This window comes from Oncorhynchus mykiss, chromosome 20, assembly GCF_013265735.2.
Source record: "Oncorhynchus mykiss isolate Arlee chromosome 20, USDA_OmykA_1.1, whole genome shotgun sequence".
In the NCBI taxonomy this organism is placed as follows: Eukaryota; Metazoa; Chordata; class Actinopteri; order Salmoniformes; family Salmonidae; genus Oncorhynchus; species Oncorhynchus mykiss.
The window spans coordinates 43432887-43451834 of NC_048584.1; the positions used below are offsets into that span (position 1 = coordinate 43432887).

The 18948-nt window shown below is 43.1% G+C and overlaps 1 protein-coding gene across 1 annotated transcript in view; it reads left to right on the forward strand.

Annotated features, from left to right (window-relative positions):
* Positions 1-15827: 15827 nt before the first annotated feature.
* The window catches only part of LOC118942021 (calcium uptake protein 1, mitochondrial-like), a 45468-nt gene continuing 42347 nt past the window's right edge, over positions 15828-18948 (forward strand). The window contains exon 1 of the mRNA XM_036955570.1: positions 15828-15857. Coding sequence (XP_036811465.1) covers positions 15828-15857 — 30 coding nt within the window. The remainder of the gene's footprint in view (positions 15858-18948) is intronic.

Consider the following 18948-nt stretch of genomic DNA (forward strand, 5'->3'; position numbering starts at 1 on the left):
GTCCCAGGTCTAAACCAGGCCCTGATTAGAGGGCCTGGGCCCTCTAATCAGGGCCTGGCCTGAATCACCCACCTGGTGTCTCAGGTCTAAATCAGTCCCTGATTAGAGGAGAATCACCCACCTGGTGTCCCAGGTCTAAATCAGTCCCTGATTAGAGGGGAATCACCCACCTGGTGTCCCAGGTCTAAACCAGGCCCTGATTAGAGGGGAATCACCCACCTGGTGTCTCAGGTCTAAATCAGTCCCTGATTAGAGGAGAATCACCCACCTGGTGTCTCAGGTCTAAACCAGGCCCTGATTAGAGGGGAATCACCCACCTGGTGTCTCAGGTCTAAATCAGTCCCTGATTAGAGGAGAATCACCCACCTGGTGTCTCAGGTCTAAATCAGTCCCTGATTAAAATGGGACAAATAAACCAAGCAGTGGAACTGGCTTCGGGGTCCAGAGTTGAGTTTGAGGGTTTTAGACAGACGGGTTGCTTCTGTCAATGTACCAATGCTCGAGCTAACACGTCTGTAGAAGTTCTGCCGTCGGTTGGGACAGAAAGGACGAGTTGAACATGGGAAACACGTCACCGATGATGTCACCGATGACGTCACATGACGTATCCGTTTTTTGCAATAGCTAAACATGAGCACCATCCCCGCCTGCATGTTAAGCCCCGCCTACAAAACGTGTGATTTGTTGGGAGAGTTGTCTGTCTGAAGAGGACACTCCCTCGGAACATTAATTTTTTTTCCTTTTGAAAATGTCAGAGAGAAGCCGACATCTTCTTCCTGACCTTGTGCCGTTGCCGAGACAACTAGCTCACGTTGCGCCAAGGTCTGAGATATCCGAGAAACATGCTCTTCATTGTAATCAGAAGGTTTATATAAATCCTATGCATGCCAGTCTCTCTTGGCTGAGAGTTGAGGAGAGACTGACTGCAGCACTTGTTTTTATAAGAAACATGAATGTGTTGAAAATCCCAAATTGTTTGCATAGTCAACTCACACACAGCTCTGACACACACACTTACCCCACCAGACATGCCACCAGGGGTCTTTTCACAGTCCACAAATCCAGAACAAATTCAAGAAAGCGTACAGTATTATATATATAGCTCTTATTGCATGGAACTTCCTTCCATCTCATATTGCTGAAATAAACAGCAAACCTGGTTTCAAAAAACAGATAAAGCAACACCTCTCGGCTCAACGCCTCTCCCCCTATTGGACCCAGATAGTTTGTTTGTATGTATTGATGTGAGGGCAGATAAAGCAACACCTCACGGCTCAACACCTCTCCCCCTATTGAACCCAGATAGTTTGTTTGTATGTATTGATGTGAGGGCAGATAAAGCAACACCTCACGGCTCAACACCTCTCCCCCTATTGAACCCAGATAGTTTGTGTGTATGTATTGATATGAGGGCAGATAAAGCAACACCTCACGGCTCAACACCTCTCCCCCTATTGAACCCAGATAGTTTGTTTGTATGTATTGATGTGAGGGCAGATAAAGCAACACCTCACGGCTCAACGCCTCTCCCCCTATTGGACCCAGATAGTTTGTTTGTATGTATTGATATGAGGGCAGATAAAGCAACACCTCACGGCTCAACGCCTCTCCCCCTATTGAACCCAGATAGTTTGTGTGTATATATTGATATGAGGGCAGATAAAGCAACACCTCACGGCTCAACGTCTCTCCCCCTATTGGACAGATAGTTTGTGTGTATGTATTGATGTGAGGGCAGATAAAGCAACACCTCACGGCTCAACGCCTCTCCCCCTATTGAACCCAGATAGTTTGTGTGTATGTATTGATGTGAGGGCAGATAAAGCAACACCTCACGGCTCAACGCCTCTCCCCCTATTGGACCCAGATAGTTTGTGTGTATGTATTGATGTGAGGGCAGATAAAGCAACACCTCACGGCTCAACACCTCTCCCCCTATTGGACCCAGATAGTTTGTGTGTATGTATTGATATGAGGGCAGATAAAGCAACACCTCACGGCTCAACGCCTCTCCCCCTATTGAACCCAGATAGTTTGTGTGTATGTATTGATATGAGGGCAGATAAAGCAACACCTCACGGCTCAACGCCTCTCCCCCTATTGAACCCAGATAGTTTGTGTGTATGTATTGATATGAGGGCAGATAAAGCAACACCTCACGGCTCAACGCCTCTCCCCCTATTGAACCCAGATAGTTTGTGTGTATGTATTGATGTGAGGGCAGATAAAGCAACACCTCTCGGCTCAACGCCTCTCCCCCTATTGGACCCAGATAGTTTGTGTGTATGTATTGATGTGAGGGCAGATAAAGCAACACCTCACGGCTCAACACCTCTCCCCCTATTGAACCCAGATAGTTTGTGTGTATGTATTGATATGAGGGCAGATAAAGCAACACCTCACGGCTCAACACCTCTCCCCCTATTGAACCCAGATAGTTTGTGTGTATGTATTGATGTGAGGGCAGATAAAGCAACACCTCACGGCTCAACACCTCTCCCCTATTGGACAGATAGTTTGTGTGTATGTATTGATGTGAGGGCAGATAAAGCAACACCTCACGGCTCAACACCTCTCCCCCTATTGGACCCAGATAGTTTGTGTGTATGTATTGATGTGAGGGCAGATAAAGCAACACCTCACGGCTCAACACCTCTCCCCCTATTGAACCCAGATAGTTTGTGTGTATGTATTGATGTGAGGGCAGATAAAGCAACACCTCACGGCTCAACACCTCTCCCCCTATTGGACCCAGATAGTTTGTGTGTATGTATTGATATGAGGGCAGATAAAGCAACACCTCACGGCTCAACGCCTCTCCCCCTATTGGACACAGATAGTTTGTGTGTATGTATTGATGTGAGGGCAGATAAAGCAACACCTCACGGCTCAACGCCTCTCCCCCTATTGAACCCAGATAGTTTGTTTGTATGTATTGATGTGAGGGCAGATAAAGCAACACCTCACGGCTCAACACCTCTCCCCCTATTGGACAGATAGTTTGTGTGTATGTATTGATGTGAGGGCAGATAAAGCAACACCTCACGGCTCAACACCTCTCCCCCTATTGAACCCAGATAGTTTGTGTGTATGTATTGATATGAGGGCAGATAAAGCAACACCTCACGGCTCAACGCCTCTCCCCCTATTGGACCCAGATAGTTTGTTTGTATGTATTGATGTGAGGGCAGATAAAGCAACACCTCACGGCTCAACGCCTCTCCCCCTATTGAACCCAGATAGTTTGTTTGTATGTATTGATGTGAGGGCAGATAAAGCAACACCTCACGGCTCAACGCCTCTCCCCCTATTGAACCCAGATAGTTTGTGTGTATGTATTGATGTGAGGGCAGATAAAGCAACACCTCACGGCTCAACGCCTCTCCCCCTATTGAACCCAGATAGTTTGTGTGTATGTATTGATGTGAGGGCAGATAAAGCAACACCTCACGGCTCAACGCCTCTCCCCCTATTGGACCCAGATAGTTTGTGTGTATGTATTGATGTGAGGGCAGATAAAGCAACACCTCACGGCTCAACACCTCTCCCCCTATTGGACCCAGATAGTTTGTGTGTATGTATTGATATGAGGGCAGATAAAGCAACACCTCACGGCTCAACGCCTCTCCCCCTATTGAACCCAGATAGTTTGTGTGTATGTATTGATATGAGGGCAGATAAAGCAACACCTCACGGCTCAACGCCTCTCCCCCTATTGAACCCAGATAGTTTGTGTGTATGTATTGATATGAGGGCAGATAAAGCAACACCTCACGGCTCAACGCCTCTCCCCCTATTGAACCCAGATAGTTTGTGTGTATGTATTGATGTGAGGGCAGATAAAGCAACACCTCTCGGCTCAACGCCTCTCCCCCTATTGGACCCAGATAGTTTGTGTGTATGTATTGATGTGAGGGCAGATAAAGCAACACCTCACGGCTCAACACCTCTCCCCCTATTGAACCCAGATAGTTTGTGTGTATGTATTGATATGAGGGCAGATAAAGCAACACCTCACGGCTCAACACCTCTCCCCCTATTGAACCCAGATAGTTTGTGTGTATGTATTGATGTGAGGGCAGATAAAGCAACACCTCACGGCTCAACACCTCTCCCCTATTGGACAGATAGTTTGTGTGTATGTATTGATGTGAGGGCAGATAAAGCAACACCTCACGGCTCAACACCTCTCCCCCTATTGGACCCAGATAGTTTGTGTGTATGTATTGATGTGAGGGCAGATAAAGCAACACCTCACGGCTCAACACCTCTCCCCCTATTGAACCCAGATAGTTTGTGTGTATGTATTGATGTGAGGGCAGATAAAGCAACACCTCACGGCTCAACACCTCTCCCCCTATTGGACCCAGATAGTTTGTGTGTATGTATTGATATGAGGGCAGATAAAGCAACACCTCACGGCTCAACGCCTCTCCCCCTATTGAACCCAGATAGTTTGTGTGTATGTATTGATATGAGGGCAGATAAAGCAACACCTCACGGCTCAACGCCTCTCCCCCTATTGAACCCAGATAGTTTGTTTGTATGTATTGATGTGAGGGCAGATAAAGCAACACCTCACGGCTCAACACCTCTCCCCCTATTGGACAGATAGTTTGTGTGTATGTATTGATGTGAGGGCAGATAAAGCAACACCTCACGGCTCAACACCTCTCCCCCTATTGAACCCAGATAGTTTGTGTGTATGTATTGATATGAGGGCAGATAAAGCAACACCTCACGGCTCAACGCCTCTCCCCCTATTGGACCCAGATAGTTTGTTTGTATGTATTGATGTGAGGGCAGATAAAGCAACACCTCACGGCTCAACGCCTCTCCCCCTATTGAACCCAGATAGTTTGTTTGTATGTATTGATGTGAGGGCAGATAAAGCAACACCTCACGGCTCAACGCCTCTCCCCCTATTGGACCCAGATAGTTTGTTTGTATGTATTGATGTGAGGGCAGATAAAGCAACACCTCACGGCTCAACGCCTCTCCCCCTATTGAACCCAGATAGTTTGTGTGTATGTATTGATGTGAGGGCAGATAAAGCAACACCTCACGGCTCAACACCTCTCCCCCTATTGAACCCAGATAGTTTGTGTGTATGTATTGATATGAGGGCAGATAAAGCAACACCTCACGGCTCAACACCTCTCCCCCTATTGAACCCAGATAGTTTGTGTGTATGTATTGATGTGAGGGCAGATAAAGCAACACCTCACGGCTCAACACCTCTCCCCTATTGGACAGATAGTTTGTGTGTATGTATTGATGTGAGGGCAGATAAAGCAACACCTCACGGCTCAACACCTCTCCCCCTATTGGACCCAGATAGTTTGTGTGTATGTATTGATGTGAGGGCAGATAAAGCAACACCTCACGGCTCAACACCTCTCCCCCTATTGAACCCAGATAGTTTGTGTGTATGTATTGATGTGAGGGCAGATAAAGCAACACCTCACGGCTCAACACCTCTCCCCCTATTGGACCCAGATAGTTTGTGTGTATGTATTGATATGAGGGCAGATAAAGCAACACCTCACGGCTCAACGCCTCTCCCCCTATTGGACACAGATAGTTTGTGTGTATGTATTGATGTGAGGGCAGATAAAGCAACACCTCACGGCTCAACGCCTCTCCCCCTATTGAACCCAGATAGTTTGTTTGTATGTATTGATGTGAGGGCAGATAAAGCAACACCTCACGGCTCAACACCTCTCCCCCTATTGGACAGATAGTTTGTGTGTATGTATTGATGTGAGGGCAGATAAAGCAACACCTCACGGCTCAACACCTCTCCCCCTATTGAACCCAGATAGTTTGTGTGTATGTATTGATATGAGGGCAGATAAAGCAACACCTCACGGCTCAACGCCTCTCCCCCTATTGGACCCAGATAGTTTGTTTGTATGTATTGATGTGAGGGCAGATAAAGCAACACCTCACGGCTCAACGCCTCTCCCCCTATTGAACCCAGATAGTTTGTTTGTATGTATTGATGTGAGGGCAGATAAAGCAACACCTCACGGCTCAACGCCTCTCCCCCTATTGAACCCAGATAGTTTGTGTGTATGTATTGATGTGAGGGCAGATAAAGCAACACCTCACGGCTCAACGCCTCTCCCCCTATTGAACCCAGATAGTTTGTGTGTATGTATTGATGTGAGGGCAGATAAAGCAACACCTCACGGCTCAACGCCTCTCCCCCTATTGGACCCAGATAGTTTGTGTGTATGTATTGATGTGAGGGCAGATAAAGCAACACCTCACGGCTCAACACCTCTCCCCCTATTGGACCCAGATAGTTTGTGTGTATGTATTGATATGAGGGCAGATAAAGCAACACCTCACGGCTCAACGCCTCTCCCCCTATTGAACCCAGATAGTTTGTGTGTATGTATTGATATGAGGGCAGATAAAGCAACACCTCACGGCTCAACGCCTCTCCCCCTATTGAACCCAGATAGTTTGTGTGTATGTATTGATATGAGGGCAGATAAAGCAACACCTCACGGCTCAACGCCTCTCCCCCTATTGAACCCAGATAGTTTGTGTGTATGTATTGATGTGAGGGCAGATAAAGCAACACCTCTCGGCTCAACGCCTCTCCCCCTATTGGACCCAGATAGTTTGTGTGTATGTATTGATGTGAGGGCAGATAAAGCAACACCTCACGGCTCAACACCTCTCCCCCTATTGAACCCAGATAGTTTGTGTGTATGTATTGATATGAGGGCAGATAAAGCAACACCTCACGGCTCAACACCTCTCCCCCTATTGAACCCAGATAGTTTGTGTGTATGTATTGATGTGAGGGCAGATAAAGCAACACCTCACGGCTCAACACCTCTCCCCTATTGGACAGATAGTTTGTGTGTATGTATTGATGTGAGGGCAGATAAAGCAACACCTCACGGCTCAACACCTCTCCCCCTATTGGACCCAGATAGTTTGTGTGTATGTATTGATGTGAGGGCAGATAAAGCAACACCTCACGGCTCAACACCTCTCCCCCTATTGAACCCAGATAGTTTGTGTGTATGTATTGATGTGAGGGCAGATAAAGCAACACCTCACGGCTCAACACCTCTCCCCCTATTGGACCCAGATAGTTTGTGTGTATGTATTGATATGAGGGCAGATAAAGCAACACCTCACGGCTCAACGCCTCTCCCCCTATTGAACCCAGATAGTTTGTGTGTATGTATTGATATGAGGGCAGATAAAGCAACACCTCACGGCTCAACGCCTCTCCCCCTATTGAACCCAGATAGTTTGTTTGTATGTATTGATGTGAGGGCAGATAAAGCAACACCTCACGGCTCAACACCTCTCCCCCTATTGGACAGATAGTTTGTGTGTATGTATTGATGTGAGGGCAGATAAAGCAACACCTCACGGCTCAACACCTCTCCCCCTATTGAACCCAGATAGTTTGTGTGTATGTATTGATATGAGGGCAGATAAAGCAACACCTCACGGCTCAACGCCTCTCCCCCTATTGGACCCAGATAGTTTGTTTGTATGTATTGATGTGAGGGCAGATAAAGCAACACCTCACGGCTCAACGCCTCTCCCCCTATTGAACCCAGATAGTTTGTTTGTATGTATTGATGTGAGGGCAGATAAAGCAACACCTCACGGCTCAACGCCTCTCCCCCTATTGGACCCAGATAGTTTGTTTGTATGTATTGATGTGAGGGCAGATAAAGCAACACCTCACGGCTCAACGCCTCTCCCCCTATTGAACCCAGATAGTTTGTTTGTATGTATTGATATGAGGGCAGATAAAGCAACACCTCACGGCTCAACGCCTCTCCCCCTATTGAACCCAGATAGTTTGTGTGTATGTATTGATATGAAGCTACATGTGCCTTTTGTAAAAACATTTGTATGTAGTTCTGTTCTTCAGCTGTTGTCTATTAATGTTCTGTATTATGTCACGTTTCATGTTTTGTGTGGAACCCCAGGAAGTGTAGCTGCTGCTTTTGCAACAGCTAATGTCCCAGGTCTAAATTCTAATAAAATACCAAAAAAAAATTTACAAATAAACAGTGTATCTGTAACTAGACTGGCCTAGGGTACAGGGTAAAGAGATATAGAACTTTGACACGTAGAACTTCTACTCATAGAACTCTGACAGGAACAACTCTGACAGGAACAACTCTGACATGTAGAATTCTGACATGTAGAACTCTGATTCTACATGTAGAACTCTGACATGTAGAACTCTAACATGTAGAACTCTGACATGTAGAACTTTGACATGTAGAACTCTGATATGTAGAACTTTGACATGTAGAACTCTGACATGTATAACTCTGACATGTAGAACTCTAACATGTAGAACTCTGACATGTAGAACTTTGCCATGTAGAACTTTGCCATGTAGAACTTTGACATGTAGAACTTTGTCATGTAGAACTTTGACATGTAGAACTCTGACATGTAGAACTTTAACATGTAGAACTGACATGTAGAACTTTGACATGTAGAACTTTGACATGTAGAACTTTGACATGTAGAACTTTGACATGTAGAACTTTGACATGTAGAACTCTGACATTTAGAACTTTGACATGTAGAACTTTGACATGTAGGACTTTGACATGTAGAACTCTGACATGTAGAACTTTGACATGTAGAACTCTGACATGTAGCACTTTGACATGTAGAACTCTGACAGATATCATTCTGACAGATATCATTCTGACAGATATCATTCTGACAGATATCATTCTGACAGATATAATTCTGACAGACAGAACTTTGACAGATATAATTCTGACAGACAGAACTTTGACAGATATAATTCTGACAGACAGAACTTTGACAGATATAATTCTGACAGACAGAACTTTGACAGATATAATTCTGACAGACAGAACTTTGACAGATAGAATTCTGACAGACAGAACTTTGACAGATATAATTCTGACAGACAGAACTTTGACAGATATAATTCTGACAGATAGAACTTTGACAGATATAATTCTGACAGACAGAACTTTGACAGATATAATTCTGACAGACAGAACTTTGACAGATAGAATTCTGACAGATGTAATTCTGACAGACAGAACTTTGACAGATATAACTTTGACAGATATAATTCTGACAGATAGAACTTTGACAGATAGAATTCTGACAGATATGACTTTGACATATGGAGCAGTCAGAGTTCAATCTGTTGGATTCCCCATCAATCCATAGTTACCCCCACACCACACAGACACCCCCATACCACGTCTGCCTCAGATCTGCATGTACTGAAGATGTGATGTACTGAAGATGAGAGCATTCAGGAATAGCCTGGCAACACACACACACACATACACACACACACACACACTTTTTCACACAGCCCGACAGGCTGGTCTTTTCATGTTCCGAGCCAGGCAGACAGCCCAGACACACACACAGCCCAGACACACACAGCCCAGACCCAGAATAAATCAGCCATCTCTCTATTGCTGTGCCCAGAGGACAATGTGAAGAAAACACACATATACACACACACACACACTCTCTCTAATGGAGAAAAACAGAACTCATCTCATCTTGAAACAGAGCCATACATCTACTAGCCTGCCTTTTGCTCGTCTGGTATTTGAGTGGTAGATTTGTAGGCGATATGGTTGAGACGGTTGTAGATGGTAGAGTTGTAGAATGTAAAGTTGTAGAGTTGTAGAATGTAGAGTTGTAGATGGTAGAGTTGTTGAGTTGTAGATGGTAGAGTTGTAGATTGTAGAGTTGTAGACGGTAGAGTTGTAGACGGTAGAGTTGTGGATGGTAGACGTTAGAGTTGTAGAGTTGTAGATTGTAGAGTTGTAGACGGTAGAGTTGTAAAGTTGTAGAGTTGGAGAATGTAGATTGTGGAGTTGTAGAGTTGTAGATGGTAGAGTTGTAGAATTGTAGAGTTGTAGAATTGTAGAGTTGTAGATGGAAGAGTTGTAGACGGTAGAGTTGTAGATGGTAGAGTTGTGGATTGTAGAGTTGTGGATTGTAGAGTTGTAGAATTGTAGAGTTGTAGAATTGTAGATGGTAGAGTTTGTAGAATGTAGAGTTGTAGAGTGGTAGAGTTGTAGATGGTAGAGTTGTAGATGGTAGAGTTGTAGAATGTAGAGTTGTAGATGATGGAGTTGTTAATGGTAGAGTTGTAGATGGTAGAGTTGTCGAGTTGTAGAGTTGTAGATGGTAGAGTTGTAGATGGTAGAGTTGTAGATGGTAGAGTTGTAGAGTTGTAGATGGTAGAGTTGTAGATGGTAGAGTTGTAGACGGTAGAGTTGTAGACGGTAGAGTTGTGGATGGTAGAGTTGTGGACGCTAGAGTTGTGGATTGTAGAGTTGTGGATTGTAGAGTTGTAGAATTGTAGATGGTAGAGTTGTGGATTGTAGAGTTGTGGATTGTAGAGTTGTGGATTGTAGAGTTGTAGAATTGTAGATGGTAGAGTTGTGGAGTTGTAGATGGTAGAGTTGTAGATGGTAGAGTTGTAGATGGTAGAGTTGTAGATGGTAGAGTTGTAGAATTGTAGAGTTGTAGAGTTGTAGATGGTAGAGTTGTAGATGGTAGAGTTGTAGAATTGTAGAGTTGTAGAGTTGTAGAGTTGTAGATGGTAGAGTTGTAGATGGTAGAGTTGTAGATGGTAGAGTTGTAGATGGTAGAGTTGTAGAATTGTAGAGTTGTAGAGTTGTAGATGGTAGAGTTGTAGATGGTAGAGTTGTAGAGTTGTAGAGTTGTAGAATTGTAGAGTTGTAGATGGTAGAGTTGTAGATGGTAGAGTTGTAGATGGTAGAGTTGTAGATGGTAGAGTTGTAGATTGTAGAGTTGTAGAGTTGTAGAGTTGTAGATGGTAGAGTTGTAGATGGTAGAGTTGTAGAATTGTAGAGTTGTAGAGTTGTAGAGTTGTAGATGGTAGAGTTGTAGATGGTAGAGTTGTAGATGGTAGAGTTGTAGATGGTAGAGTTGTAGAATTGTAGAGTTGTAGAGTTGTAGATGGTAGAGTTGTAGATGGTAGAGTTGTAGAGTTGTAGAGTTGTAGAATTGTAGAGTTGTAGAGTTGTAGACGGTAGAGTTGTAGATGGTGGAGTTGTAGATGGTGAAGTTGTAAAGTTGTAGATTGTAGAGTTGTAGATGGTGGAGTTGTGGTGTTGTAGATGGTAGAGTTGTAGATGGTGGAGCTGTAGAGTTGTAGATGGTAGAGTTGTAGATGGCAGAGTTGTAGATGGCAGAGTTGTAGATTGTGGAGTTGTAGATGTTAGAGTTGTAGACGCTAGAGTTTTAGATGGTAGAGTTGTGGTGTTGTAGATAGTAGGGTTGTAGATGGTGGAGTTGTAGATGGTAGAGTTGTAGATGGTAGAATTGTAGATGGCAGAGTTGTAGAGTTGTAGATGGTAGAGTTGTAGATGGTGGAGCTGTAGAGTTGTAGATGGTAGAGTTGTAGATGGCAGAGTTGTAGATGGCAGAGTTGTAGATTGTGGAGTTGTAGAGTTGTAGATTGTGGAGTTGTAGAGTTGTAGATGGTAGAGTTGTAGAGTTGTAGATGGTAGAGTTGTAGTTGGTGGAGTTGTAGCTTTGTAGATGGTAGTGTTGTGGATGGTAGAGTTGTGGAGTTGTATCTCTCTCTCTTTCTCTCTCTGTCCCTTTCTATTTCTCTCTCTCTCTGTCTCTCTCTCTCTATCTCTGTCTCTCTCTCTCTGCCGCTCTCTATCTCTCTCTATCTCTCTCTATCTCTCTCTATCTCTGTCTTATATTGTCGTGCATTTGGCAGGAGGTTTGTGGGTACTGGGCAATGGGCACATATCCTGTCTTCTCTTGAGAGCTAGGTCTGCCTATGACCTATGACGACCTCTCTCAATAGCAAGGCTATGCTCACTGAGTCTGTACATGCTCTGTTTTTCGGTAGATTTTTTTCCAATGTGTCAAGTGTGTGTTAGTTCCCTTTTTGTTTTCTCATAATTTGGTTGGGACTAATTGTGTTGCTGTCCTGAGGCTCCGTGGTGTCTGTTTGTATTTGTGAACAGAGCCCCAGAACCAGCTCGCTGAGGGGGCTCTTCTCTAGGTTTATCTCCTTACAGATTAGGGCTTTGTGATTTGAAGGTTTGGTCATCGTATTTAGGTGGTTGTGAAATTTAAAAGCTCTTTTCAGGATTTTGATGATTAGTAGGTTTCGTCCTAATTCTGCTTGCATTATTTGCGCAAGGTTATTAAGCAGAAGATTAGAAGGTTATTAAGCAGATGTGCCTAGTTATTCTTCTTTTGTTGACATCAGGTAACGTGCAACCTAACCCTGGCCCTGATATGCAATGTCTCCAAACCCCCTCTGATTTTAAACCTAGATCTGGTTTTGGTATTTTTCATTTCAAATCTACGCAGCCTGTTGTCAAAAATTGATGGGGTTTAGGATATGGGCTAAATCAACTGATACTTATGTCATGCAATAAAATGCAAATGAATTACTTAAAAATCATACAACGTGATTTTCTGGATTTTTGTTGTTTTAGATTCCGTCTCTCACAGTTGAAGTGTACCTATGATAAAAATTACAGACATGCTTTGATTACATGCTTTCTAAGTAGGAAAACCTGCAAAATCGGCAGTGTATCAAATACTTGTTCTCCCCACTGTAGGTCTGACTTCAGGGGGCCTATATAGGGTGTGGGCTCTTGCTAGCTCTTTCTCTCTCGCTATATCTCTCTATCTCTCTCTCACTCTCTCGCCATATCTCTCTCTCTATCTCTCTCTTTCTCTCGCTATGTCTCTCCATCTCTCTCTCTAGCGCTATTTCTCTCTATCTCTCTCTCTCTCGCTTAATCCCTATCTCGCTATGTCTCTCTATCTCTCGCTATATATCTCTCTCTCGCTATATCTCTCAATCTCTCACTAAATCTCTCTCTCTCGCTATATCTCTCTCACACTCACTCAATCTTTCTCTTTCTTGCTCTCTCGTTATCTCTCACTATCTCTCTCTCTCGTTATCTCTCTCTCTCACTATCTCTCGCTATCTCGCTCTCTCTCACACTCACTCACTCACTCAATCTTTGTCTCTCTTGCTCTCTCTCTTCAACTCTCTCTATGTCTACAACTACTCCTCCTCACTCCCTCTTTTAAACAACAGACTTTCAGCACGTTTATAGAGAAGGACCCACTGACACAAATAACTGATCATAGGCTGAAAGAAATGTATAACAAGACGATTGTGGGAGCTGTATTGTTAGATTTCAGTGCAGCCTTTGATATTATTGACCATAACCCGTTGTTGGGGGAAAAACATGTTTTATGACTTTTCAACCTTGTAGATTGAGCTAGCTAATAGAAAACAGAGGGTTTTCTGAAATAGAAGCTGCTCTAATGTTAAACATGTCAAAGTGTGGTGTTCCACAAGGCAGCTCTCTAGGCCCTTTACAGTTCTCTATTGTTACTCCCTGACCTTAGAGTTCCTTATTATTTTCTATGTTTGGTTAGGTCAGGGTGTGACTCGGGTGGGAGAGTCTATGTTTTCTATTTCTTTGTTTTTTGCCATGTGTGTGTTTCCCAATCAGAGTCTATCGTTGTCTCTGATCGGGCATCATACATAAGTTGTCATTTTCCTTTTGGGTTTTGTGGGATATTGTTTTCTGTTTAGTGTTTCTGCCTGAAAGAACTGTGCTCTTTCGTTTTCACGTTTGTTATTTTGTTTGAGTGTTCTTGAATATTAAAATCATAAACACTTTCCACGCTGTGTCTTGGTCCACTCTTCATTCAACAAACGAGAGCCCTAACAATTATAACTAATGATCTGCCACTAGCATTAAACAAAGCCTGTGTGTCTATGTACACAGATGATTCAACGCTATACATGTCAGCAACCAGAGCTAGTGAAATCACTGCAACCCTGTACAGAGCGGCAGTCAGTTGTGTAATGGCCCGGTGAGTAATAAACTGGTCCTAAAACCAAAAACATTGTCTTTGGTACCGATCACTCCCGAGGTACTGGACCTCAGCTGAATCTGGTAACAAATCTTGTAAATGTTGAGCAAGTAGAAGTGACTAAACTTCTTGATGTTCTATTAGATTATAAACTGTCATGGTCAAAGCATATTGATTGTATTGTTGTAAAGATGGGGAGAGGTCTGTCTGTCTGTCTGTCCTAAAGAGATGGGAGAGGTCTGTCTGTCCTAAAGAGATGGGAGAGGTCTGTCTGTCATAATGATGATGCTCTGCTTTTTACATGCAGCCAGGCTACTCCTTCCTGCTCTGGTTTTGTTCATCTTGACTAGTGGTCAGGTGGTGTGGCAAAAAAAATAGGACCTAGAAAAGATGCAGCACGTTTGGCTCTCAAATGACACAGAGGTCAAATGTCAAAGCGTACCTTTCAGCCTCTCCTGGTTCAGAGTGAAGGAGAGATGGTCTTTGTAAGAAGTGTCGGCGTGCTGAAAGTACCAGCCAGTTGAAACAACAGCCCGTATGTTCCCCTCACGTGACCCGGAACCCGGAAGGGTTCAGTCCCCAAGTACAATACAGAGGCTGGGAGACGCACGGTACTGAGCAATGAAACGACTAGATGGAATTCTCTTCCACCTCAGGTAACTCAGGTAGTCAATCAAAAAAATCTGATGTTGTTGTTGTTTTTTTTACGGATAAAACAACACCTCAAGGAACAATGAAGAGACACACACACACTCTAACACACACTCTAACACACACACACACTCTAACACACACACACACACTCTAACACACACACACACACACACTCTAACACACACACACTCTAACACACACACTCTAACACACACACACTATACCGCTCATTATTCTTGAAATTTTTGAGATAATAATGATTAATGTCTTTCTTTTCTTTTTTTAAACTGTTGTTGTTGTTCTTTAGTTGTAGTCTTCTTAGAGTTGTTGTTGTTATTCCATTTGTGATGTGTTTTTTGGGGGGGTCATGTTCTGTGTGGATCCCAGGAAGAACAGCTTCGGCTTCCTCAACAGCCAATAGGGAGGCAGTACTTAATTAACATCAGCACTGCAGCAATTAGGATTACACTTAATTTGAAGATCCGCTCTGAGATTGATCCCAAATGGCACCCCTCCGTTTCCTACATAGTGCACTACTTCTTTTGAAGCCCTAAGTCGTTGCGCTAACGAGTAGGATGCCATTTGGGACACATGCCAAGGCTTAAGGAGAAGGTTATTAACCAGGACTCTCTGAGGAAGTATTTAACAAGTACAACCTCTTGAGTTCCTCTTAGGAAAAAATTGATTACGGTTTAGCTGAAATGTTGTCTGCCAAGCACATTCAGCTTGAGCCTGAGTCAAGCCTGACCAGAGACAAACACGGATTACACTTAATGTTTTTACAGAAATACTATCAGAAAATAGACCATTTCCTTCAGAGAGAGTGCCCGAAATTACTCAGGGTACCAGTTTGTATCAGAGAGGGCTAGACTGAATGGAGCTCCTCACTTAATGTTTATGATTAGGTTAAATGTGTTTGATAAGATGAGGGAGTTAGGGTGTTGGAGAGAGAGGAGGAAGAGATGGAGGCAGAGAGAGGAGGGAGAGCTGAGGGAGAGCTGGAAGAAGAGAGAGAGCGAGGAGGGAGAGATGAAGAGGGAAAGAGAGAGATTGAGGAAGAGAGGGAGAGATGAAGAGGGAGAGAGATGAAGGAAGAGAGAGAAAGGGAAAATTGGAGGGAGCGAGAGAAAGAGAGAGAGAGAGAGAGAGAGACAGAGAGAGAGAAGTTAGTGTGTTAGATGCTGTCCCCAGGCTCTGTGCTTCCACAGGGGCCTCAGGCAAACAGCAGCACATTAAGGGCAGCCACTGGAGAGAAAGAGATGACGGATGAAGGGGATGCAGGGCGGAGGGTAAGCAGTGTTCTAACAGCATCTTCACCATACAGTGAAGTCTCCCGAGAGAGAGGAAGAGGAAGAGACAGGGTGGAGAGATGTCTCCGTGGAACAGAGTCCTGGCTTGGCACACACATCCACATTGTGGTTAGTGTTAGGGTGAGAATGGTGCTGAACAGACTATTTTATGGCAGTGTTACCTGGGTTTGTACATAGTCAATGGTAGGCTTCGAGGGGACTCCTACGGTAGGTACACCTATAGCTCATCTCTTGGTAGTAGTACTGTAGACTACTTTATCACTGAGTCTCTCAGAGCGTTCACAGTCAGCCCACTGACACCCCTATCAGGCCACAGCAAAATCACACTCTACTTGAACAGAGCAATGCTCAATCATGAGGCATCAAAGCCAAATGAACTGAGTAATATTAAGAAATGCTACAGGTGGAAGGAATGTAGTGTGGAAATCTACAAAAAAACGATTAGTCAACAACAAATTAAATCCCTTTTAGACAATTTCCTGGTCAAAAAGGTTTCACTGTAAAGTCCTTCTTTGTATCTAAATAATATGTGTGATAAACAGAGACGTTAACAGACTTGATAGTGTATGTGATGTTAACCTTTCTGATCTCCCCATCCCGGATCCGGGATCGTGAATACAGACTCAAGCTCATTACCATAACGCAACGTTAACTATTCATGAAAATCGCAAATGAAATGAAATAAATATGCTAGCTCTCAAGCTTAGCCTTTTGTTAACAACACTGTCATCTCAGATTTTCAAAATATGCTTCTCAACCATTGCAAAACAAGCATTTGTGTAACAGTATTGATGGCTAACGTAGCATTTAGCATTAGCATTCAGCTGGCAACATTTACACAAAAAAACAGAAAAGCATTCAAAAAAATCATTTACCTTTGAAGAACTTCAGATGTTTTCAATGAGGAGACTCTCAGATAGCAAATGTTCAGTTTTTCCTGAAAGATTATTTGTTTAGGACAAATCGCTCCGTTTTCTGCGTCACGTTTAGCTATGAAAAAACCCCTCTATCCAGGATTGTGTAAATCTATCAGCAAGCTCATTAGCATAACACAACGTTAACTATTTATGAAAATCGCAAATGAAATGAAATAAATATGCCATCTCTCAAGCTTAGCCTTTTGTAAACAACACTGTCATCTCAGATTTTCAAAATATGCTTCTCAACCATAGGAAAACAATCATTTGTGTAAAAGTAGCTAGCTAGAGTTAGCATTTCGCGTTAGCATTTAGCGTTAGCATTAGCGTTAGCATCCAGCACGCAACATTAACAAAAACATAAAAGCCTTCAAATAAAATAATTTACCTTTGAAGAACTTCTGATGTTTTCAATGAGGATACTCTCAGTTAGATAGCAGATGCTCAGTTTTTCCAAAAAGATTCCTTGTGTATTAGAAATAGCTCCGTTTTATACATCACATTTGGCTACCAAAAAAAATCCATAAATTCAGTCCTCAAAACGCAAACTTTTTTCCAAATTAACTCCATAATATCGACTGAAAACATGGCAAACGTTGTTTAGAATCAATCATCAAGGTGTTTTTCACATATCTCTTCATTGATACATCGTTCTTGGACACATGCTTTCTCCCCTGAATCAAATGGTAAAGTAGAAGCAGCTGGCAATTGCGCACCGAATTCGACGCAGGACACCAGGCGGACACTTGGAAAATGTAGTCTCTTATGGTCAATCTTCCAATGATATGCCTACAAATACGTCACAATGCTGCTAAGACCTTGGGCGAACGACAGAAAGTGTAGGCTCATTCGTTGCGCAATCACAGCCATATAAGGAGAGAATGGAAAACAGAGCTTCAGAAATTCTGCTAATTCCTGGGTGATGCATCATCTTGGTTTCGCCTGTAGAATGAGTTCTGGGGCACTTACAGACAACATCTTTGCAGATTCTGAAACTTCAGAGTGTTTTCTTTCCAAAACTGTCAAGAATATGCATAGTCGAGCATCTTTTCGTGACAAAATATCGCGCTTAAAACGGGAACGTTTTTTATCCAAAAATGAAATAGCGCCCCTAGAGCTCTAACTGGTTATTAACAGAGAGGTCTACTTTCTTGGAGACCTGAATATTGACTGGTTTTCATCAAGCTGAAGCTTCTTACTGTAACCAGTGGCTGTAATCTGGTTCAGGCTTTAAATCAACCTACCAGGGTGTTTACAAACACTACAGGAACAAGATCATCCACATGTATTGATCTCATTTTTACTAATAATGTATAACTTTGTTCTGAAGATGTATCCGAACCCATTGGATGCAGTGATCACAATATAGTGGCTATATACAGGAAAGACAAAGTTCCAACAGCTGGGCCTAAAATAGTGTATAAGAGATCATACAAAATATTTTGCAGTGACTCTTGTGGATGATGTTAAAAATATTAGTTGGTCTGATGTGATTAATAAGGACATCCAGATGCTGCAGTTGATTAATTTCTTTAATTGCTTCTTCCATTTATTGATAAACATGAACCTGTTAAGAAACTGACTGTTAGAACTGTTAAGGATTGTGAGGAATTGAAGAACTGTATGTGTCACACTCTGGTCAAAGTATTTTGTGTTTATCTTTATTTATTTGGTCAGGCCAGGGTGTGGCATGGGTTTGTGTATGTGGTGTGTATGTATGGGGATTGTAGCTAGTGGGGTGTTCTAGCTAAGTCTATAGCTGTCTGAAGTGGTTCTCAATCAGAGGCAGGTGTTTATCGTTGTCTCTGATTGGGAACCATATTTAGGCAGCCATATTCTTTGAGTTTGTCGTGGGTGATTGTCCTGATGTCATTGTTCTTTGTTAGGTTACACAAGTATAGGCTGTTTCGGTTTTCGTTAAGTTTATTGTTTTGGTAGTGTTTGTGTTTAGTGTGTTACTTCATTAAACATGGATTGCAATAGACACGCCGCATTTTGGTCCGACTCTCCTTCTCACCAAGAAAACCGTTACAGTATGGTTGAAAGAGATGGGGGCAACAGGAAGTGGCTAATAAGTCTGGCTGTACATCTGACTGGCTGACTTACTGCAAACTGAGAAATTATGTGACTAAACTCAACACAAAGAAGAAGAA